At 42.5% G+C, this 24,349-nt stretch overlaps 2 protein-coding genes across 4 annotated transcripts in view; both read left to right on the plus strand.

Moving 5' to 3' along the window:
- The first annotated feature begins 1,183 nt into the window (after positions 1-1,183).
- Positions 1,184-4,594, plus strand: LOC115572196 (trichohyalin-like). Of its 3 annotated transcripts, XM_030402035.1 has the most exons (8): positions 1,186-1,507; positions 1,799-2,119; positions 2,221-2,484; positions 2,612-2,857; positions 2,989-3,252; positions 3,384-3,647; positions 3,775-4,038; positions 4,180-4,592. In XM_030402035.1, exons 1-8 carry the CDS (start codon positions 1,478-1,480, stop codon positions 4,372-4,374), a joined length of 1,848 nt encoding a protein of 615 aa, XP_030257895.1. In that variant the 5' UTR covers positions 1,186-1,477; the 3' UTR covers positions 4,375-4,592. The 3 variants fall into 3 exon arrangements, with proteins under 3 accessions (XP_030257898.1, XP_030257897.1, XP_030257895.1); XM_030402038.1 differs by lacking the exon at positions 2,989-3,252 and having other exon boundaries at positions 1,184-1,507; positions 4,180-4,594; XM_030402037.1 differs by lacking the exon at positions 2,612-2,857 and having other exon boundaries at positions 1,184-1,507; positions 4,180-4,594.
- Positions 4,595-7,218: 2,624 nt separating this feature from the next.
- Positions 7,219-24,349, plus strand: part of rnf220a (ring finger protein 220a) — a 190,641-nt gene continuing 173,510 nt past the window's right edge. Inside the window, exons 1-2 of the mRNA XM_030402040.1 lie at positions 7,219-8,587; positions 11,590-11,749. The gene's annotated coding sequence lies outside the window, so the exon portion shown is untranslated. The remainder of the gene's footprint in view (positions 8,588-11,589; positions 11,750-24,349) is intronic.

The raw sequence follows: 24,349 nt of genomic DNA on the forward strand, positions 1-24,349 counted from the left end.
AAAAGTTTTAACATGCATTTAAAAAACAAACAAACAAGTGAATTATCCTCAATGAACCGTGATCTGTGAGAAGTAAAGAACACCATTGCACTAAATATTGATTGGAATGGTTAGTAATAGAGCTCATAATGAGATATAAACAATATTTATTGGGATTTTTTGGTTTCTGACACATTTGGATAATTAAACATGTACCAGGTCAGATTGACCAAGGAACAATATTGCTGCTCCTGAGAAACGAACATAACACAAGGGTTAAATTTCTCTCACTGAGCTATAGTCTCTTCTAACACTGACACACACAACAGTCTTTTGTTAAAGCTCCTGTTTGTAAGATGGTAAAACTGACGCTTTGGGTTTCCCAACTCGTCAGATACTGACACTTCAGGATTGTAGGTCGGGTCGGCCACCATCTGAAAGCGTCAGTATCTGACGAGTTGGGAAACCCAGAGCGTCAGTTTTACCATCTTACAAACAGGAGCTTTAAGTAACATGATCTCAAATAATGACACTATCTCAACAAACTGCTTGGATTGCCAGTAAACTCTGTACAGGCATTCATGCACTCCAGAGGATTCATCCTTCTGTATTTGGTAAAGCATTGACTCTTCTAAACCCAACCTGTGAAATATCTCAACACTTCTCAATAAAAACATTGTACAGACATTGATGGTTCCCAGAGGATGCACCTTAACGACTGTCGTGATCGTCTCACCTCATCTCTAGCCATACGGGTTGGTATTTGTGATATGTGGTGTCTGTGATAACTTCATACAAAGCTAGAAGAAGCTGTACACAGAATCAGGTGTTTGATATACGTGTGTGATATGGGCTACCTCTGATTATACAAACAAATCTCTTAAAAATCTGATAAACACTTGACATACTTTCATCACTGGCATGTTTCATGTGTTTAAGGACACAGGCTCTGGGTTAGTGAGTTCTAATATATGATTTGACAGTTAGACCATGAAACATCCTCACTGCCTCCATCTTTACCATGCAGAGCAGAAGTCTGTTGAACCCTGGCACAATTTAAACATAAACACTGTCTCTGGGTGCCTTTGATCATTGCTTGAATTAGAATTCTGACTTTGATTTCAAATATTCAGAAGTTTTAGAACCCCTGTTGCCATGACGTTCGGAATGTTGACACCATCGTCAACCTTTTAGTTGCCTGTGCATCTGTAGAAACCTCATTTGCGTTCGGCAGTCTGAGCTATCAAAGTCGTTTTGTCATTTCTGAGAAGAAGCCTTTAATTACTCGACATTCAGCGGATACCTTCTGGATACTCGATATTCTACGGATACCCTCTGGATTACTCGATATTTAACGGATACCTTTTTGGATTTATCGCAATCTATCAAAGTCTCTCTGCTCAACAACTGAAACTCTGTTCCGTTTTCAAGTTGAGCTTTTAAACTTTGATTTTGACGACTGTTCCCATTCCAACTTTGAAATAGTCACTGTGTTGCCATGGACAGACGTCCCAGTGAAAATAACCTGGTAAGATTTCCTTATTTGACCTGAAGAGACTTTTTTTCAGCAGTGTGCCTCTCTAGTCCAGCATGATGTTTAAGTAGAGTAATAATATGTTCTAAAAAGTGTCTTAAATGTTTTCAGAGAATATGTTTGATTTGAATTAGTTGAGAGTGTCGACATGTTGCTCTGTGTGTGAACTGCTGTCCGTAGACTTCAGTAGATTTTATTGAGTGAACAAGTGCACAGGTTTTCTTTTCTGTGTATCCATTGGCAACACAAGACTATATGACTGACATGTGTATTTCTGTCTTTCAGCATTTGCAAATGCAGTTTGTTGCTGCCGCTAACGGCCAGAACATGCCGGCTGCAGTACAGCAGAGGACCCATGAGCAGCCCTCTCACCCAGGAATCAGAGAGTCCCTGTACTCAGCCATCAATGAGATTAAGTCTCTTAAAGATCAGAACAAATCTCTGATGACTGAGAATAGTGAACTCAAGAAAGAGCTGACCAACAAGGACAAAGCTCTAGAAAGGGCCAAAACCGCCGCCGATGTGGTCAGTTACGCATCAAAGGAGTGGAGAACGAGATGTGAGGTCATGGAGAAGGGCCTTGTTGCCAACACATTCCAGCTGCAGGTACGTTGCCTTAGATCATCAGTTTACTTCACAATAATCTCCTTTGGGTTCTAGCAGCTGCGCTTGAAAGTAAAATAAAAATAAGTTTTTTCTCTTTTCAGGAGCTCAACACCAAACTACAAGAGCAGAAGCAGGTGTTGACTGGCAGACAGGTGGAGGTGAGTCGTCTCCAAGAGGAGCTTCGGGAAAAAACTTTCCTCCTCAAAATGGAAATACAAAAACATCAGGCTACAACCAAAGTCCACGTAGAGACCCTGCAGCAGCTGTCTCGCAAAGAAACCCAGCTCAACAGGATTGAAGGACAGTGGAAGAGCCGGTGTGACGCTCTGGAAGAGAGTCATATCTCCAACTCCACCCAGCTGCAGGTAAGCTGCCTCAGATCATCTATTTACTTCACAATAATCTCCTGTTGGATTCTAACAGCTTGTGTTGGACTGCTTCAGAATCAGGTCTTTTATGTTGAGTAAAAAAATACTGTTTTTCTCTTTTCAGGAGCTCAACGCCAAACTACAAGAGCAGGAGCAGGTGTTGACCAGCAGGCAGGTGGAGGTGAGCCGTCTCCAAGAGAAACTGAACCATAATGAACACGTCCTGATGACAGCCGTCCTGATAAGGAGGTTCAACACGAAAGACCATGTGGATACCCAGGACCAGCCGGCTCAGACAGAGCAAGAGCTCAAGAGGAGCTGGTGTGATGCCCCGGAAGAGAGCCATGTCTCCAACTCCACTCAGCTGCAGGTAAGCTGTCGCGGATCATCAGTTTACTTCACAATAATCTCCCTTTGGATTCTAACAGCTTGTGTTAGACTGCTTCAGAATCAGCTTTTTTTATGTAAAGTAAAATAGAAATACTGTTTTTCTCTTTTCAGGAGCTCAACATCAAACTACAAGAGCAGGAGCAGGTGTTGACCAGCAGGCAGGTGGAGGTGAGCCGTCTCCAAGAGGAGCTTCAGGAAAAAAATGGCCTCCTCGACAGGGAAATAGAAAAACGTCGGGCAAGAACCAAAGCCCACATAGAGACCCTGCACCAGCTTTCTCTCAAAGAAACCCAACTCCACAGGATTGAAGGACAGTGGAAGAGCCGGTGTGACGCTCTGGAAGAGAGTCATATCTCCAACTCCACCCAGCTGCAGGTAAGCTGCCTCAGATCATCAGTTTACTTCACAATAATCTCCTGTTTGATTCTAACACCTTGTGTTGGACTGCTTCAGAATCAGCTTTTTTATATAAAGTAAAATAAAAATTCCCTTTTGTCTCTTTTCAGGAGCTCAACATCAAACTACAAGAGCAGGAGCAGGTGTTGACCAGCAGGCAGGTGGAGGTGAGCCATCTCCAAGAGGAGCTTCAGGAAAAAACTGGCCTCCTTGACAGGGAAATAGAAAAACGTCGGGCAAGAACCAAAGCCCACGTAGAGACCCTGCACCAGCTTTCTCTCAAAGAAACCCAGCTCAACAGGATTGAAGCACAGTGGAAGAGCCGGTGTGACGCTCTGGAAGAGAGTCATATCTCCAACTCCACCCAGCTGCAGGTAAGCTGCCTCATATCAATTTACTTCACAATAATCTCCTGTTGGATTCTAACACCTTGTGTTGGACTGCTTCAGAGTCAGCTTTTTTATGTTGAATAAAATAAAATTACTGTTTTTCTCTTTTCAGGAGCTCAACATCAAACTACAAGAGCAGGAGCAGGTGTTGACCAACAGGCAGGTGGAGGTGAGCTGTCTCCAAGAGGAGCTTCAGGAAAAAACTGGCCTCCTTGACAGGGAAGTAGAAAAACTTCGGGCAAGAACCAAAGCCTACGTAGAGACCCTACACCAGCTTTCTCTCAAAGAAACCCAGCTCAACAAGAGTGAAGCACAGTGGAAGAGCCGGTGTGACGCTCTGGAAGAGAGTCATATCTCCAACTCCACCCAGCTGCAGGTAAGCTGCCTCAGATCATCAATTTACTTCCCAATAATCTCCTGTTGGATTCTAACAGCTTGTGTTGGACTGCTTCAGAATCAGCTTTTTTGTGTAAAGTAAAACAATAGGCCTATATATTTTTCTTTTCTCTTTCCACAGGAAGTCACTAAACTTGTGACCCAGGAGGAGGAGAAAAAGAGAGAGGAGGAGAAGACTGAGAAGAAAAGGGAGGAAGAGAGCACAAAGATGGACAATGACCTGGAGGAGATTAAGGAGGAGGGTAAAAGTGGAGAGAGAGAAAGGAAACATACAAAGAGTCATCGCAAAAGGAGAGCTAGAAGAAGGAATCACTGAAATGTTCAGTTGCGAGGAGGAATGTTTGGACTCCCCAAAACTCCATTCTACCTCCTACCACCTACCTACCTCACCCTCTCCAGGCTTAGTCTTCCCTACTCTGTACCCACAACCATCCTAACCTAAACCTTCCACCCCAGCCTCGCCCCACCCACTACGTCTTCCCCTCCCCCTTATTTATTTATTTGTTAGTGTTATAGCTAGTATTATTATTAGGTTTATTATTAATAGTTTTAGTATTAGTATTACTATATTTATTATTTTAATTGTTATTATTATTATCATTATTTGTAGTAGTAGTTTTATTATTAGTTTTAGTATTAGTATCATGAGTATCATTAGTATTATTTATTAGTCTTGTTATTATTATTATTATTATTAGTTTTATTATCGTTATTATTTTATCATTATTAGTCTTATTATTATTATTATTATTATTAGCCTTGTTATTATTAGTCTTATTATTAGTAGTAGTATATTGTAGTTTTATCATCATTATTATTTTTTATGATTATTAGTCTTATTATTATTAATCTTATTGTTATTATTGGACTTAGTCTTACTATTATCATTTTTACTTTTAGTTGTATTATTAGTTTTAGTATTAATATCACAAGTATCGTTAGTATCATGTATTATTATTATTATTATTAATATTAGTTTATCATTATTATTTTATTACTATTAGTCTTATTATTATTATTATTATTATTATTATTATTAGTGTTATTATTAGTCTTATTGTTATTATTAATATTATTATTATCATTAGTGTTATTATTATTAGTCTTATTATTAATTTAAAATGTATACATTTATTTGACAATTATTATTATTACAAATAAATACTGAATTCTCGGTGTGTTTATTCACACTCACACACAGTGTAACAGCCAGTCTCAAGGCCAGCAGTCCCTCACTCTTATGAGCTGTTTCTAAGTGGTTCTTCAGAATCTGTCTGTGTAGCTGCTTGTGGATGTGCGTGGGAACGGGCAAATGAACTTCAAGTTGAGAAGGTCACCTGACAAAAATTAAACGAGCCTAAGCAAAATTCAGGTTTTTAAAATGGATTTTATACCACATGGGAAAATAAATGAATTTACTTGAATGTGGAGAACTACAGTAATAACTGAAGATTTACAGCATTTACTTTAGACACTCTGAGCTCAATTTCAGCATTTTAGTGATTTCTTGTATGTGTATTCCGAGCCACACTAAAAGCTTGATGTTAAGTCCAGTATAAGCTCCCTTATTGTAGTGGAAGAGAGTACATTCAGTCAATGTACTTTCCACCACTGTAGCAATGCTGTCTAGTATCTAATCACAGCTGGTGGCATAGATTTTTGTAGATACCCAAAGTTTAAGATAAGTATTTAAAAGATTGTTTTCATGAAAAGAAAACAGAAGGGCTTTGATTTAAAATAATTATATACCATGTTTTTTATTATCAATTTGGCATATTGCCTCATAAAGTGTTAGTACTCTGCAGCTACATATCATATACTCTCTGTCAGAGTGTTACAGAATGAGGAGCACAAGTAAACAGATGACAGCCCTGGAGGCTCTGGAACTCTATTTTGATCATGACAGTGAAATAGAGGGGGGGATCATGACATCAGAAAATAGTCAAATAAAGTGGTCTTCATCCCTAAATATACATTAGGCAGAACTGTCTACAGAAAACATAATAAAGACAGTGCCAGGGCCCTCTAAGATGGCAGTAGCTCGTGTGACAAAATTAATATCAGCTTTTGAGCTGGTCATGGCCAACTCAATACAGAAAGTCATTCTCAAAATGACTTTCTAGAAGGAAAGTGTGTTTTGGGCGAGAAGTGGAAAGATCTGGATAAAATGCATTTACATGCATATTTTGGGGTCCTCATCCCGGCTGGGGACTATAAGTCAAAGGCTAAATCGACAGCCAGTCTGTGGGATGCAGGGACAGTCAGGGTTTTACTTCGTGCCACAATGTCTCTGGGCACTTTTCATATTTTCTCCAGAGTAATCCCATTTGATCATCGAGAGACAAGGTCTGTCAGACGGGAGAGAGACAAGCTGGCAGCTATCAGGACAGGGTGGGACAAGTGGGTAGAGTTTACTTTTAATACAAATCCTCATAACTCATTTGTATGGATTGTAAGTCAGCGGGTCAATTTGACCCTGAACAGAAGATGTGTCTCCTGTTAATTTATCAACATCACTCCATAAAAAGAAAGAAATTCAAAATGTAAAAACAAATTCAAAACGATATCAATGCCGTCTAAAACAATTGTATTTGATATGTAGGTATTTCCAATATACTTTAAAAAAAAGTTTTAATGTGCATTTTTTTTTTTTAAAACAAGTGAATTGTCCTCAATGAGCCATGATCTGTGAGAGGTAAAGAACACCATTGCATTAAATATTGATTGAAATGGTTAGTAATGGAGTTCATAATGAGATATAAACAATATTTGTTGGGATTTTTTGGTTTCTGACACTTTTGGATAATTAAACATGTACCAGGTCAAATTGACTCAGGAACAATATTGCTGCTCCTGAGAAACGAACATAACACAAGGGTTAAGTTATGAGGTCTTTGTATACTGTCATCCATGGGTGAGGTTTGTCCAAACAGAAGAAAGTGTGCTTTTTGGGAGGGGGTGATCAGACAGTATTTCAGACATGAGGGCTGCATAAAGCATACCTGCAAACTTGTCGCTTTTCTGCGACAATCGCCGTTTCCTTGGTCAATTGGGTCAGTCACATGAATCGCGTAGAACCGGAGAGTTTTTTTTGGGGGGGGGGGGGGGGTATGGACGGGACATGGACGTGTACCAGAGATTATCAGTGAACTGCGAACATGTGCGCGCCTGAAGGGAGACTTGAATTCAATAAAAACAACTTTTCTATCTCTATAGCTAATGTACAGGTAGATGGTATTTCCTGCTTGGCATTGCTGCCTGTCGCACCTCCTCCGGTGCCCACAGGTCAGCTGCAGGGTCATCAGCTAGGAACCATCGTTCACCAACGTTTCGCTCCTTTAATCACTAGAACGTCTCCTGGTGGCGGAGCAGTGACAAGGACGTCTCCCTGTCACCCCCTGCAGCTGATAGAAGTTACCCCCTGCGGCTGTTGTCGGGGTTAGGTGTTCTTTCCCCAGTTCCTCTCCTTCCTCCTCAGCCAGAGCCAAAAGCTGCCTTTCTCGGCCTCCTCTGCCAGCTGCTTTGTGGCCTTCCTCAGCTTCCCTCCAGTCACTCCTGCAACCCCTTAGGAGGCGTGTGGTTGACAGCCCCACGTAGCCTCGGCAGCCAGCCTCCACTGGGTAGATGGTGGACTTCCAGCCAGCCTCCCGGCATTCCGCAGCCAGCTCGGAGTACTTGGCCTTCTTGCGCTCATAGGCGGCCTCAATCCCCTCTTCTGAAGGCACAGTCAGCTCGATGAGGTGCACCGCTCTTGCCTTGTTGGACCACACCACAATGTCAGGGCGGAGAGATGTAGTTATGATCTCCGTGGGGAACTGGAGTTGCTTGTTTAGATTGACCCTCATGTCCCACTCCAGGTCAGGGGAAAAGGGCCTTGATGTCTCTCTTGGCCTGGTGTATCTTTGTCCGTCCCCCTCCGTGACAAAGCTGGTGTGGTTCTCTGCAGGTGGTGATTCTTTGCTGCCCTGTCGACAACCCTCCAGCACCTCAGCCAGTTTCCTCAGGACCTGGTCGTGACGCCATCTATAGCGCCCCTGGGAGAGTGCGATCTTGCAGCCCGACAAGATGTGCTGGAGGCTTGCATTGGGGGCATTGCAGAGTGAGCAGCTTTCCTCGTTCCCGAACCATTGGTGAAGGTTATGGGGACAGGGAAGCGTGTCGTAAGTTGCTCGAACGAGGAAGCTGATCCTTGCCTGTGGGATCTTCCACAGGTCAGACCAATTGATGTTCCGGTTGACAATTCCCTCCCAGGTTGTCCAGCTTCCTTATCGGCCCTGTGACACAGCCTTGATCTTGTAGCGTTCTTCCTCTATCCTTGACACCTCCGCCACCACCATCTCTTTCCTCTGCTTGCGGTTAGCCTTGGACCAGAACCGTGGCGTTTCTCCCCATCCTAGCCCTGCTCTTCCTGCCTGGACTATGCCCATGATCTCTCGGTGGTGCAGCCTACTGACAGCTTGGTCGACCTCAGCTTGGGCGTTCCACTTTCGGCCAACAACTCATTTTCAAGACGTGTCGATGATGCTGAGGTGAGGGGACTGACTGGAGGCGAAAGGTAAAGTACGTTGCATTCTCTGTCAAAAAGACGATAATTTTGTCTTCAAAACAAGAGCTTTACATTGCACCCCATTGGAGTTTAGAACTGGGTTCGTAGTGGGGGGCTTTTAATTTGAAAGTAGCGACCGTTCGTAGCTTGCCGCTACAACAACAAGCGAACACAACCAAACCGCTAAAGAGGCCGAGGAGTCGCTAGCATCTCCTGGATCTCAGCGGCTTTCCAGTTGCTCATCTTGACGTCCGCAGATGAAGTGATGAACTGACTGCTGTGATCAGCTGTTTCCTGGTTTTAAAACTCCCTGGCTGTGGGTCGCACAACAGTGCACGTCATTGACACCTCCGCCCATCTCACGCAATTTCCGGCAATTTCCCTCTGTCTAAATCCACGGACCTGGCCGCAAAAAGGACGGCCAAATTGGCGGCTTGCTGCCCAGTATAAAAACGGCTATTAACTATGCAAACAAGGGCAGCCATGCACTGCAGGCACACTGTCAAACAGAAGTGCAGACAGAAGTGTTAAAACTTGCTTTTTATTCATTCTGCAGCAGATTAAAGTTGTGTGCTGTTGCGCATTTCATGAGAGAAGTTGTCAGTCCCATTTCTTATATAGCATAATGTTACCCTCCCCATGACATTGTCGCCTTTTTTACTCTGAGGAGTTTGCAGGTCTGATAAAGGGCCAATATGCTACAAATAAGATTTAATTTTGTTTTTTATATGAATCATGCAAAGATAATCTAATGAAATCCAACAATACAAATATAAAGCAGGAAATTAGCATAATAGATCCCCCTATTTCTGGCTTTAGAATCAGTCAAACTTCCTCATATATCTTTACCTGGATGACAATGATGAGGGGAAAAAAGATGCATCAACACGACTCTCCTTTTTCCCTTTCTCAACTCTTACACTGCAATGACATCCCTTCTTACCTCTAAAAATCATTTCATTTCACCCTGTGGATAATGAGGGCAGCGAATACTGCTGTCCAATGTTCTCGTCGTCTATTAAGCTCAACACACTTATGTTGATGGCAGCACATCCAAAAATCACCTTTCTCCTGGCTGTGTAACCAGGGAACACTCAACACTGACCTGCAAAGCTAAAATTATAGGCTAAAGGGAGAAGACCTCAGGGGGAGAACTGAGATGATGTCAAGTGCAGCAAAAAAAAAAAAAACTTTTTACATGTCAGTTTGCATTTTATGAATATCAATTATCCCTTTGAATTAAATTAACCTTTATGCTGGATGACACTTTTGTTGTCTTGCAGGGACTTAATTTTCTGACACAGAAAATGCAGCCCTGTAGTTTTGGTTCATTCACATAGAAAGTGAACCAAAATCTTTTGTGTGGCAAGATTGGAGTGTATGTGACCTCAGTTGCTGGTACTGTAATGTCGACTGCGGACTAGAGCTGGAGAAAAAATTTACTTTACTCACTGTATCTGATGGGTGAACAAAAAAGCTGAAAATCTCAAATGTAGGTACGTGGAGTTTGTTTCAATGTCACATTCAGAGATACATCTGCATCATTAAACAGACGTCTGGAAACGTAATTCCGGTACAAAAGGAGACGAATGGAAAAAAACAGACCAGCAAGGACAAACGTTTTAAAACAGCAGGAGAGCCATCAATCTTTCCCCAGATCAATTTCCTAAAGGCCATGAGATCAAGAATAATGCCAGAATGGGGTTAATCTGTGGAAATTATTTTGTTATTAATAATAATTTCTCAAATATCTAACGGCCGAGAAAGACGGACTGTAACACTAATCAAAGCTGAAGGGAGAGTCTGTCTTTGCACATTGGAAAATGTCCTCCCCTTGATTGCTTTAAGTGGTGTATGGATTTAGTCCCTATGTGTTTAGTACAAGTAGAAGATGAAATGTATTAATGTCGATTTATTTCAATTAAACTTTGCTTGTGCTAGCTCAACAGTTTTAACATCTAATCATTTTAATAGGAGTTTTACTCTTAAACAGTTGCATTCAGTGCTATTCCAGTTGCTCTCCTTCGTAACTCAGCAATTTTCATTATGAAATAAATGTAGTCTGATCCAATTTAATTGCTGTGTTGCTCATAAATAGTCACAATATTATGTTGTTAATAGATTCAATGGTCTAACTGCGTGTGCGTGTTTATGTGTGTGTGATCTTGGAGAGTTAAAACGGGCATAATGAAGTAGCAAAAAGCTGCCTTCATCCGCAGACCCCTGAAACAAGCAATTATGGCTAATTTGTCCTTTTAAAAAGACACGGGGAAGCCATTCGTCCTGGAACACTCACTCACACACACAATGGGAGAATATTCATGTATCTACCTCCCCCTCCGCAAACACTTAGGAGCTAATTATTGTTATTAGCATCATGGTTGAAATCCCTCCACAAGGACATGTCAGCACACTTCAACATCTGTACACCTCTTTTCTTTTATCAAAGAAAGGAGGGAGACGGGAGGAGAGAGAAGGGAAGAAGTGACACATAAAAATGTCCCGAGATCACCTTGAAAAGGCCTAATCAAAATGTTCCACACTTCCAAGTCATTTTGTTTCACACACAGTGACACCATTTCACTACAGCGGTAATTGCCTCTCACGAAATATTGGCCTAATATATACATGAATATTGATTTAGCCATAAGCAGCACCATTCCCATTATAGGCAGTGTTGCTCTGATTTTACTATTATTTCAATCACACGGCCATTATAGACCAACATGTTTACTACAATGACAATATGTTAACTATAAAACATGGATTAGACTATGGCCTGATTCCTATTTAAGATGAATGCTATAAACATGGGTGAGGATCAATAAACTATGGATTGACTTACATATAATGCATGTCATTGGATGAACAGGACTAAATAAGGTATATTCTGCAACAATGTGGCTCGATGCAATACCATTTCACATTAAAAACAGCATTAATCAACCAGCTTCACTTCAGCATTGGTTTTCCACTGCTCGCCAGGTCCGGCCCATGGTGACAGGAGCCCAGGAGTCCTTATCCCAAACCATGTCCTCCAGCTCTGTCGGAACAGATGCCAGATGGCATTTATAATCCCTTCAGCATGTTCTGGATCTGCGATGTGTTCTTCACTCAGTTGGATACGCCAAGAATACCTCCACAGGTAAGCCTCCGTGGAGCATCACGTCATCCGTGGATCCTGAATAGATCCTGCAACCACATTAATAAGCATCTTTTAACACAAAGGAACAGCAACTCTTCTCTGATCTTCCACTAGATCTCATAGAAAAACAGTAATGGTTAACCCAAACACTTTTCTAAGGACACATAACTTTTTTTGTGCGATGACCCACAGTGTAAGACCGTATTCCAGGGTTTAAATGAAGGGGTTACATCTACCTTAACTTATAGACTCTGCACATCCTTAAAAATGTGACTACATATTGGAGCTACAGCAGCTATGTAGATGCTTTGTAGGCACCACAAAAAGTATTAAGGTACATGCCCGGTGGCTGTGTTTTCACAGTGTTAACTGGGTGGATTTTCTCTTGAAGAGATTCATTTCGCATTGAGCTCACCATGTTCACGTTTACCTTTCTTTGTTGTTCCAAAACACAATGGATGGGTCTAACCACTTGACTGGCTGAAGACACACTGGAGATTCCAGAATGAACACACACACACACACACACACACACACACACACACACACACACACACACACACACTCACACACACTCAGACACACAAAATTAACTGTCTTGCTCTCGTCTCTAATGCATCTGTCATATTGGGGGTAAGCCCTTTTGATCTCTCTCTCCCGCTCTCTCTGACAGCTGGCTTGCTGCTCACTGGTCCTAAATGAATTGATATTTCTTCTGGCCACTTGAATTTGTCACTTGACTTCTCTGTGTAATCTTCACTCCTTAGTGACTGCGGCGTCTGCTCAGGGTGCATGTGCTTAGAAACCCCGGGAAAAGAGTCCTGTGTTTTGGATGAAAACACATGGCTAATAGAGTCGCTGACTGTCAGGCTGCCAAGTCAGGCAAAATGCCTCTAGAAGGCCTCCATGATGAACCTGTCAAAGGTGATCTTGTTTTTCCTTCAAACACAACAGTGAAACATAATTGTCTGCAGAAGCATGACTAACACAGTGGAAGAGATATCCAAATGTACTCGCTGTAGTAAGTGTTTGCATTGACCTGCAGTACACAGGGCAAGAGTTGTGTTATTTGTAGCTCAAACCGTAATGCGCAGGCTGTTTTTCTTAATGTGCTTGTCTCGTCCCCTTTTCCCTTTGGCCAAACTTGATATTGGATCACATGTTTTCTCGCTCACCGTGATGCAACGGGTAGTCATTAGAATGCAAGAACAGAGCTTTGGCAAAAACATGCAGGTTTGTTGGGAAACAAATCTATCACAAGCATCATAAGAGGGTCCAGCAATCCTTAGCGTGCTGTGTGGTGCACTGAAGCCACATTATACACGAAGTGTCAGTCAGGCGGTGACGTTTATATTGTCCTACAAACGTCACCGCCCGTATTATCTTTAAAGAATATTGTATACATTAATTTCACAAAAATGGGAGAGAAAACCTTTATCATATTCTGTAGTTTTGTTATCACACATTGAATTAGTCATGACTTATGGCTGACCTCTGCTGCAGCTCTGAGAGTGGAGGGCTTTGTTCACCTGCACCGTAACATTTTGAGATGTTGGACCAATCAAATCTCTGAAACTAGGATGTCCAGTTTCGAGATTCTTCTGAACACTTAATATATTCTTCTTTAATACATACTTGTCAGTTGAGTGATAACACATTTTCTTCATCAGTGTTTTGACAGAAACAGAACGAGATGAAAATAAATCTATTGAATTTCTGAGTTTGTACGACAAAAGATTTAATTTGCTGTCCAAAATTGTCAAAGTCTATATAATGTCAGTCTTGAAGAAGACAGTCCAAGCAGAGAGAGAGCATAGTTACATGTGATCCTTTTTTCTTTATCTGTGTGTGTTTGTGTGTTCATGTGTGTCTGTAGGTGTGAAGGAGAGACGATTATTAATAGGAATCAGTTTACAAAATGTACATTTAAAATGTTAGAAAAGAAAAAAAAACAAAAACCAAGTCTCCCGTTTGCTTGTCTCCTCCTTGGCTTTGCTTCACGTGTCTGTCTTTCTTTGAGTGTGTCTGAGTCCAATCACTCCATATCTCTATCAAAAGCGCTTGCGAAGAATATGGCACAATAATATTCAGCATAAAATCAATGGCTTGTTTAATTTAAACAGGGAGGAAGTAGGAAGGCTGGGTAATTGCAGAGAAAGACCCACAAATCAGCCGTCCTTGTTATCCCATTTGACGGACCATTAAACGTCTGCAGGAATAAACATTATTTTTAGCTTAACTACCAGCTTCTGCAGAGCGGCCGTAAAGTGGATGGGCAAATCATTCCAACAAAAAAATAAATAAAAGCGGCCGCTAGAGGTACAAAATTCTGGGCCATTTGTTTATTCCACCGTATTTGTATTTAAAAGTTTCTTTATGATTAAATTGACAGCTGACACTGTTTATCACAAGTGGAAAATGTTTCAGCTGCCTTACTTCCTCCACTGAAAAATGTTTCCAAGCAGTCCGAGCAAAACAAGTAACATTCAAGCTCACTTTGAAAGGAAATCTTACTCGTGCTCAATTCAATACACTTTTGGTGCTACATCCTTACTTTGTCCGGGGTGATGTGTCACTTATCGTGGCTACTGTTGTAATTGTTGAAAACTTTAGCCAACTCTTTTCTTCTTGTGCTAATGCTGCACTATGTTTCAACATGTCACAGGCCGAGATTTCAGTGCTTATCAGTGGGTTTGCCATACAAGTAAACAGACCTCACCTCACATAATTTTTGGTTGTGTCCTGCTTGTGGTCTTAGTGGACAAATGCTCACAGTCAGTTCCACCTAATGATGTCTTTGAAGCGAGGGGAAATCTTGTAACCACACGTGCTTTCACAGAGGCCATTTTTCAGAAAAAGTTCGATTGTTTCAAATGTTGTTTTTATGTTGCGTGTATTTAATGGCCTCCTCTACAGTCGCCATGATAGTCGTTGTCAGTGACTGTAGACTCTGCTGCCCTGAAGTGGATGTACTTCGTAACATCCATGCCAATGTAAAAGACACAGATTTGGATTTTCTAAACACTGCCACACAATCATTTAAATACACAATATGTCATTTCTACCATTAGGGGGGTCTCTCAATCAAAGGAAAACAAAAGACATGAAGTAGCCTGGAATCAAGGGAGATGTTGTCTTCATTGTTCATCAAACACCATTGTCGATGGTAATCTACGTTATCTGACATGACTCTGATGATGTTCACGTTAAGTTTGGTCCCGTTTGCTTGCTTCCTTCCTGACTCACCTAGACATCATAGCAACAATACAAAATGCATAATTACCATGAATAAGACAAAATATTTCTCAGAGTTTGAACATTGATGGAAATATTGGGGTATACAACTAAACTAAATATATAATAATGGTCTAGTCGTTTTTCCGGCATTTACATGCGGAAATGTTACATATTATACCTTTAGTTATAAAAGGAAATTGACTTCTTTGCAATGGTCTGAGCAATCACCCCAGCAGTAGCGGAGACAGCGTCAGTGGAAGCAGTAATATGGAGATTATGTGGACTATGAAATAGGCTGGTTTTACTGGGTAGATGATGATAGAAGGAGGCCACCTAACCATCTTCACCTGACTGACTGAGGAAATTACTCTTTCTCCATCTGTCACTGCAGTCACCCCCCTTATATTTATCTCTGTTTCAGAGAACAAAGCAGATGTATGTTAGATAGTCATGTAACCCCCCCAGCTCTGCTCTTATTTTCCACAGATAAGACTTATATGTTGCCCTTGATACATGTTCCCCCAGGGAGTTGTCAGAAATTAACTTTATCTAGTCTTTAATTATGGTACATGTGCTCCAATGCATCTCTTACGCCCCCCTAAACCTCAACATCACCCTCCCCAGCCCACCCCCCAACACTGTCATTTTCAAAGCTATTTTAGGGCGATGTGTGATTATCTGTGACATTGCTTGACATGTGCCTGAAGACTGTCTCTCTCTTCACTATCTCTGCTCTCTCCCTCTGTCTCCCGCTCTCTTTCTTTTCTGCCTCTCTCTAATCAAAAAGCCAAACCATGCAGACAGCTCAGAGCAAATAACAAGTCACTCCCCGTGGAATGTTTGAAGATGACGGAGCAACCGGGGCGACGAGGGAGGGAATACACTCTGATCGTTCTCGGTCTTCAAGCCGACACGATATTTCAACCCATAAATTTGCACCAGTATTATTTTCGGATATTTTGATATTGCTGTTTTTGTTGTCATCCACGGATATGGATGTGTTCGTATTTGTATTGTTACCGTTGATATGGGCCGACGAATTCTTAATTTAAACAACAAAATCAGTTTAACTGAAAGCCTTTCTTTAATCTTTTGTCTGTTAATTTGTTGAATTAAAACACAATCTTATTTTTGGCACTGAGAAAAAGCACAGAGTTAACATTTGACAGTTGTGTACTTACATTATACCAATTGTTTCCAACAAGGTTCAAACCCACAGAAAGTTTACGCTAGGTAACTGTGTGTTTCATTTGCTTGCCTTTTGCTATAACTTCCAGCAGAGAGTCAGAGAGTGAGGAGAGAAATTGGCGAAAGAGACAAACTTTGCCTCATCTGGGAGCATACAAGGTAGACACATTTTCATCAATAGCTGTGGTTGTTTAACAGTGAAGACAACTCCTGCATCACCACACTACTTATGTCTTTGGTTTTTAGTAAGGAAGGAGTGCAGTACAGTGCATTTAAATTTAAGGATTTGCTGCTTCAACTTGTCATTAATGATAGTAAATGAAGATAGTTTGGGTTTTGGACTGTTGGTTGGACAAAAGAAGCGATATGATGTTGCTGTGTAAGTTTTTAATGAGCATTTTTCTGAATTTTTTAACATTTTATAGACCTAACAATTGCCAATTATCATTACCATTAAACATACAAACGCTAACAAGTGGTGCAATCTGCCGAAGGTTAAACAGGTTTCATGACGTACATGAAACGATCTTTGCAGATTTTTCACAGCCAGAGGGAGCAATGGAGCACCTGGCGTGGTCTCTCTCACATGATCTCAAATGTAAGCAAATGAAGACGTGGCACAACGTTAATACTTTGCAGTGAGAAAAACAAAAAGAAAAGCAGAAGTAATGAGAACAGGGGGTGACAGCTGGTTTTATTATCTATCAGCAGTAGTGTGCTGCTCTGGGATATTTCTCTCATTGGCTACTGTGAAAGAACTGGTGTAATGACAATTGTGGTTGTCCAGATTTTGAATCCTAGATTTCAGGCACGTTTGATATTCATCAGTGTGGCCCCAATGAGGTTTAAAGACAGTATTTTAAGATCTGTATGGCTTTTTCCTCCCCCTTTTTCATGCAAACCAAATCTAGTGACAGAATATTTTTAACATCATATTACCAGATAATCTGGGCGGACCTGCAGGACCGACCCAGCTCTCCGTCTGGATTTCTACTCCAATTGTCGGGAGTGACAAATCAGGGTTGAATCAGCCCGATACTCCAGTAGTGTGAGCCCGGCCTTGATGAATAACAAATGGGATATACCAGTTATGTTAAAGCTTTTTTTTTTATATATCTCACCAAAGGCATTAGGTGATCAATTTGAAAATTACATCTTAACCCATCAATTACAAACTCTGGAGCATTTCAGCATTGTGTTTTGTTTTCTTCAGATTTATTTATTCATCAGGCATCATGACTTTTTCCTCTCCTTTCTTAATGCACACCAAATCTAATGACAGAGAATATTTTTTTAAGTAGCAGTCAGGTCTGTAAGTGACGACTGGCACAAAATCAACATTTATATTAAAGCAGCTTTCCGTGTCAAGCGGTGAGGCATTGATGAAATTTACCCATCTACCTTCCCTCAGAACGCTGTCCATGTATCATAGCCAGAACAAATACCACATAATTACATAATTAATCAGATCATGTATGTTTCCTTTCCCTCCCTTCATTTTTTTTTTGTTCTTTTGTACAAGAGTCAAATGCATGTAATCACTTGTTCAGTAATGTAATCTGATCAGGGCCATGTAATTCTTCATTTTCCAACAGCTCCCTGGAGCAACGGATCTGAGAGCGAGATGAATGTGGCTGAGTCTGTGTCCCTCCTCTCTCGGTCTCTCTGCTTCCCTTTCTCTAAATGTGGCTCCCTCACTGTGGTTAACCGCTGGGCCATGTAGCTGCTGGCAGCTGTGTCTCCCGCCACAAGACAATATCTCTTCTCCTTACTTGTCCCTCCATCCATCCACCGATGCCCTCTTTCTCCTCATCCTCCCCTCCTCATCTCCTCCAGTCAGCTATTCCTCTTCTTTCTCCTCGTCCTCCCCTCTTCCTCGCCTTTCGTCCCTCACTCCTCCTCTATCTCCTCTCTCATCCCTCCCTCCAGTGGCGACACCAACCATCAGGTCCCATCTATCTGTGTGTACGTCAGCAATTAGAGCGTCGTGGCAGCCAAATGCCAGCCATGTCCCCAAGCTACACACACACACACACACACACACACTCAAAGGCTATGCCCTGACAAAACAGCGAGAGAACAAATCACACCATAATTTATAATCTCGCTGCGCTAAAATCTCATTATATTACAGACATATGGATTTGGCGGCATGCACGGCTGGGGAGCCGCTGCTATAAATTCCAACAATCGTAAATTATTAAAGGAAAGATAGAAATGACCGTCGCCTGTCCAGATTAGCTGTAAATCACACTCAAACATGGTTTGTTTAAGGAATTAAGTCCCACGTGGTGTAAAGGACCTAACAGGGTATTACTTTAGTCACTGGGTGGTAGGCAGGGTCAAGTTTGAGCTGCTTTAAAATATCATAGATTACTGGTTCAAGCCATAAAATAGGCATGGAGTCCCTGCAAGGAAACCTTTATCTTAAGCTGTTTGTACAGCGACCAGCAACAAAAAACTGAAATTGTCCGCGTAACAGCACCTTTCCCCCCCTCCTGATTGCTGTGTTTTACCATTTAAAGAGGATGCCCAATAGCCATGCCAACAAGCAACATAAACAAAGCAGAAAGCCACAGCTTGTCACACCCTTTCCACTCGACTCGCCTCGGTCCAGCCCTGAGAGTTCAGAGTTTTGAAAAAGTGGAATTCCATTTAAGGATAAACCCGGCCAAGCAGAGGTGAAAGCAGGCAGCAAGAGGGCAGCCCCGGCCCTCCGCTGTCAGCTTGGCTTTTCATTATCACTCTGTCATATCCGAGGAGATGTCAGGGGTTTCATAACACAAGGACATGACTCACTTCTGATGGATGAGAAGAAATCTGCTGAAAAACAGAATAAGACCCAATGTTAACCTGGTTCAGATGACACGCAGTGTTGTACGCTTGTGCGAGGGGAGTTCTGAGTGCAGGAGAAGATGGCTTATCAGACATTTGTTGCATTCAGGAACTTACCATTACCATTTTTACACCAAAATAAATGTGTAAATGCAGGTCTCTTAAAGACAAGGACACCGGCTAAGAATAGTTGATTGACTTCTTTCCCATTGCCAGACGACGAGTTTGCCTTTCTGTTGTGTTTTGTTTTTTGGTTTATTTTTTCTGATATGGCATGTTCGACATCACAAGCGCGCCAGAAAACAGAGAACAGTAGAAAGCAGCATGTAGGCCAAGAGCGAGAACGTACAGGAAGGTTGGCACTCGGGGTTGATAGATCAAACCTACAGGGGCTTTCACCTAGGAGAACAGTGTTTGTGTCCCTTGTGAAACCAAAGGTCAACATTGATGGACGTAAAACATTTCCCTAACCCTAACCCTAAATTCAGTCACGTTCGTAAAGACATTTATTCCAAACCTAACCAAACTGGGATAAACACATTTTTTTTTTTTTTTTAACCATGATGACATAGGTCACCTGTCTATGAATCAGATCTGAATTTGAATGATTGGCATATAATCTACCAGCAAAATTGAACTTTGGTGTATGCACTACACTCGGTTCGAAAGTTTGAAATCTCGTTGTTTGCGCTCAGATTAATGAGATTGAGCTGGTTTACATCTATAGATATTCCACAGAAAACAATCAGCACAAAGAAGTTCCAATGAAACCTGCGCATAGCGAAGCAGAAACCATGTCCGAAGACACTGATTCTGTAGAGCTACTCCTGTTGGAATATATTCTTTCAATAGGCAAAATCCCATTCTTATCCATCAGTGTGGTAGTTTCGAGGCAGATGCCTCAAGGCAAGTCAAATTTAAATCATCTACATACTACACATAGCCATAGCTACGTACCACTAGAGGTTATTTACTATTTCGGTGAACCTGCCCACTAAATATTCCATATGTCTTACATTCCTTTAAGCACATCTATAGTATCCCTTCCACCTCTGCAGGGGGAATGCCTTTTCTCTAGAGTAGGGGGAAAGCAGCCGTGCAGATGCCTGAGCAGTGAAACAAGTGCTATCAAAGTGCTTCCTAGTCAGTACACACAGAGGCAGCATTTAAAAACATCAGAGGGGCTGGGCTAAAGGGTGGCATTAGACTTTGAATGGAGAGGGATCTAATACATGGATGGTCCTCTTCCTCAGTCAGCCCATTGACTCCAAACTGAGCCTATTAGCAAGACAACACAGCACTAATGGCACTGCTACTGCTCCTCATGTGTATGGAGACCACCCAGCACACACACACACACACATACACACACACACACACACACACACACAACCCTCTTCACTTTTCCCACGCTTTTGTTACCTAAAACATTGGTACATTATAGAGTGCAACCAGATCAAAGTGTGAGTTCCATTAGAAAACCATCACACATTGTGCATGATCAACTGTGGTTGGGAGATATTAGATGAGCTTAACATAAGAAGGCCATTGTGTTTACACCTTATCTTGAATTATCATGCTGGATCTCAGATAGTTGATTTCAGGCTCATTTGACCGAAGCAACGTTCAGTGACTTGAGTTTTGACGTCACTGAGAAAGGATTTCATATCATGTATCGCCCCTTCTTACCAGCCAGGGTTTCGACATTTTTATCTGATGATACTAAAGATGTTAACTATTTTTAGAGTCCTCCTCGATCTTTACAGAATGTGCTGTCTAAAGAGCATGTGAATGAGTCTTCTCAGGGCTTTTAATTCTGAAGCTTTTTAATGGTTTCTTTGTGTATTGTGTTATTCCTCTGTGTCACGAGTCCTCGTCTTGTTTTCTTTCTCGTGAAAATCATCCATACTTTAATCGTACTGGTCAAAAGTCATGTTGATCTACATTTGTTTATTCCCACCAAGTGTCCTGGCCACAGTCAGTTGCAATTAGGTGGACATATGCAACTCATGCAGCCAATGTAACCATCCGGTTTTAGTTACTGATCAGCCTGATCTGAGTGTTTTCTCTAAAAAAAAAAAAGTTATGTTCATATAAATCCATAATTGCGTTATTGAAGGAATCCCCTTAAGTCAGTTTTACAACCAACTTTGTACGTTTAAGCATGAAAGCATATTTCTTCCACTACAGCATCACTTATTTTCTTTCAGTTACTGACCCAAAATAAGTTACAACAGAGGAGAAAAGTTGGTCCAGAGCTGTGAGTTTATTGATCAGTTCCACATGTGACCACCAGGGGGGTGTAGTGCAGAGGAAGACAAGGGGACAAGAGGCTTCTCTGCTCCTCGTCTCTCTGTTCCCCCCACAGTGTGACACACGCCCTGTCCACCGAACACACACATTCCACACTGTGCTGTGTTCACTGCTCAAACTGTCTGTGGACAGTTACGAATTATTGGGCCTGTAACTGTCCACAGAACCGGAAATGTTTCAGGTGTAATACTCCAGGGCAAATTATTAGAGGTAAAACTCGCGTGTGCATCAGAAATGAGCTGTGCGTCTTTACTGTGCCATGATGAAACTGAACCAGACAAACTGAAACTTAAAGAGTGTGTGCATGCACCGAGCTGTCAGTGCTGCGGTGGTGGTTACGGAAATGTGTGTTTACACAGAATGAATCGAGCCCAGTGAAGTCCAAATTGAGACAAAGAGTCCACAAAAATCAATAAAATGATGAATTAAAAACAAACATAGATGCTCGGGATCATCTCCAACAAAATGATCCGAGACCGCCCTAACAGCTGATTTTGGCGAATAATACGCGTCAGATAGCGCCCTGGTTGTTGGAAGTCTACGTGGAGGACTTTTCCCACAGTGCACCTTTCACACTTGATATTTAAACGTCGTGGAAGCGTTTTGGCTGATCGGTGCCGGGACGTTCCCACACAGCGGCGGCTGTGCGATGAGCTTCCCTCTGTCTCTCTAACTTCAGTCTCTAGTGCGCACTTTATAAGAGTGTCTGTAGTCCACCTCTTTTTGTTAAGAGGTGGACTTCATTGGCTGTATGGCGAGCAGTCTCTCCAGCGGGTGAAAGAGAGGAGAGGAGAGGGAGAGCGAAAGGGAGAGGAGGGGGATAATTCATTCACTTTGCGCACAAAGCGCAGTGGAAATCACCCAGGGGAACGAAACAGCAGACCGAGGGGAGAGGCGGCGAGGGTGGGTGGGTGGGGGGGCGTCCACACACGCACACGGACCAACACACTCCCCAGAAATGTAAAAACTACATTCAGTCTTTGATTCTTTAATTCCGCCCTAATTACTCATTATCTTGTGGAACTAGAGGATGAAAGCACAGTGTTGGTAGAATTGACTTTGTCATGGATGAAATGTTGTAACAGTAGATTGTATTTACTGTATTAAGTAAAGACACAAATAGACACAAGTGGGGCCTATAGGATATTAACGATGTCCGGTCCCCTCTCACACTGGAGAGGAAACAAAGTGATCCAGATTCTTTACAGGAAAGAAAGCAGGCAGTCCGCTGTTTGGAGGCAGTCTGATGTCCAGAGAGGATCAAACGCTTTCACTAAAATCACTAACAAGTAATGAGAATGAAATAAAAGTGTGTTTTAACCAAGAAAAGGCAGCGCGGTGGTGTGTGTCTGTGTGTCTGTCAGTCAGTCACTGAGCGCTGCGCGGCAGCACTGCACCTCGGAGCGCTCTGGACACCCCTCCCTCCCCTCCCTCCCTCCCCCGTCCTCCCCATCCACCCCCACACTCCCAGCTCAGCCTCGCGCAGCCCAGCTCAAGCCTCACACACGTCGCTGTTGAGACCCCCACCACCCCCCCTTCCCCTCACACCACCACCACCACCACCGCCTGCCACCGTCTCTGCGATCCTGCGCTGCCTCACCGGCTTCACTCCTCTCTGCTCTCACTGATCGTCCCTCTCGGTGTTTCAGCGGAGGGGCTGCACGCGCGATTGCGCTATTGATACCCACTTTACAGTGTGTTTGTGGAAAGTCAGCCTCTCTCTCTCTCTCTCCCCCTCGCTCTCTCTGTCCTCCTCTCGGGCTGCGCTTTGGTAACCTAACAGGGAGGTGTTAACTACTTTTGCTTCCACAAAGCGCCTCCCGTTATCTCCGCTGCCGCTGCGCAGGAGCCAGAAGGGCCAGTGCTACTGAGATTCCCACTCCGCAGAAAAAAAGTTTTCCGTTTGTTGTGAGGATAAAAAAAAAAGAAGAAGCCGGGAACCGAGGAGTCGTCTGCAGGAGAAGCGGATTCTGCCACGGCGAGGTGAGTAACACCGACTGTCTTTTTGTTGTTGTTGTTGTTGGGTTTGAAGCTCATACAGTTTGTGCCTCCACGCCTTTTTTCGCGTCCCGCCGCTTCTCTCTGTTTTGGAAGCGGTTCTCGAGTCGTTCCAGTAAAACTTTCTCGGGGTTTGTGCGCTTTCGTCGCTGTGCGCGGCGGCGTCTTTTTTTTACGCGCAAAAACAGAAAGGAAGAAATATATAGAGAGAGAGATAGAAAAAGTCACGGCACGGACTGTCTCCGTTTGGACACGGACTTGTACGCGTGTGCGCGTGAGTGTGTATACATTAACAACTGTTCTTGTATGTGCGTATGTGCACGCGCGTGGTTCCCAAACACTGGGGTGGCTTCTTGAGAACACTTGTTTCAGGAGCGTGCGTGTGTCATTACGCATACATTACCATCAGCACACAGGAGGACATTACAAGTGTCCTGCGCGGCCGCACGGAGCGACCGATACCTCCACTTTTTACCACTCTGAATATTGATTCAGTCAGTGCTGTTGAGGAAGGCTGGTTATCTCCTCTCAGGTTAGTGATTGGACACTTGAATTATTCGCCAACATCTCGGCAAAGGAATTAAAAGCGCAAACCAATGCTGCAAAAGAAACTGGAATCTTCACTATTCCCGCAGAGCTGCTGAGATCTTTTCTCATCATTACCCGTCAGATCCTCGATAACGAGCGTCAGTCAGCAGGCCTGCATTGACTACATTTATTTTAAAAAAAAGTTGACTTTAAGTTGTTCACATGAAAACAGCAGCAGGGTAGAGTCCGCTGACTCGTTCTGTCGCTGCTGTTCAGTGAAAGTTACTGTTGCTCTGGAGGACTGAAGCGAGGGCGAGCCGCCGCATGCTGGTCCCGTTATCTGGGATCCGATAAAACCCCCGATGACGCTGATTTTAATGAATCACTGACATAGAAATGTACTAAGAAATTATGGACCGCAAACTACACTGTAAAAACAGGATAACCAATCTGCATGAATGAATTTGTGTTTCGATTTCTGATTTTAAACTTTCATTTTGA

The sequence above is a fragment of the Sparus aurata genome, chromosome 21, assembly GCF_900880675.1.
Source record: "Sparus aurata chromosome 21, fSpaAur1.1, whole genome shotgun sequence".
Taxonomy (NCBI): Eukaryota; Metazoa; Chordata; class Actinopteri; order Spariformes; family Sparidae; genus Sparus; species Sparus aurata.

What these genes read in the sequence shown, in the direction of transcription:
- LOC115572196 (XM_030402035.1), top strand. Translation starts at nt 1,478, where the DNA reads ATGGACAGACGTCCCAGTGAAAATAACCTG. An exon ending in CCAACTCCACTCAGCTGCAG is followed by an intron (nt 2,858 to 2,988) that starts GTAAGCTGTCGC and finishes TTCTCTTTTCAG; the next exon opens with GAGCTCAACATCAAACTACA. An exon ending in CCAACTCCACCCAGCTGCAG is followed by an intron (nt 4,039 to 4,179) that starts GTAAGCTGCCTC and finishes CTCTTTCCACAG; the next exon opens with GAAGTCACTAAACTTGTGAC.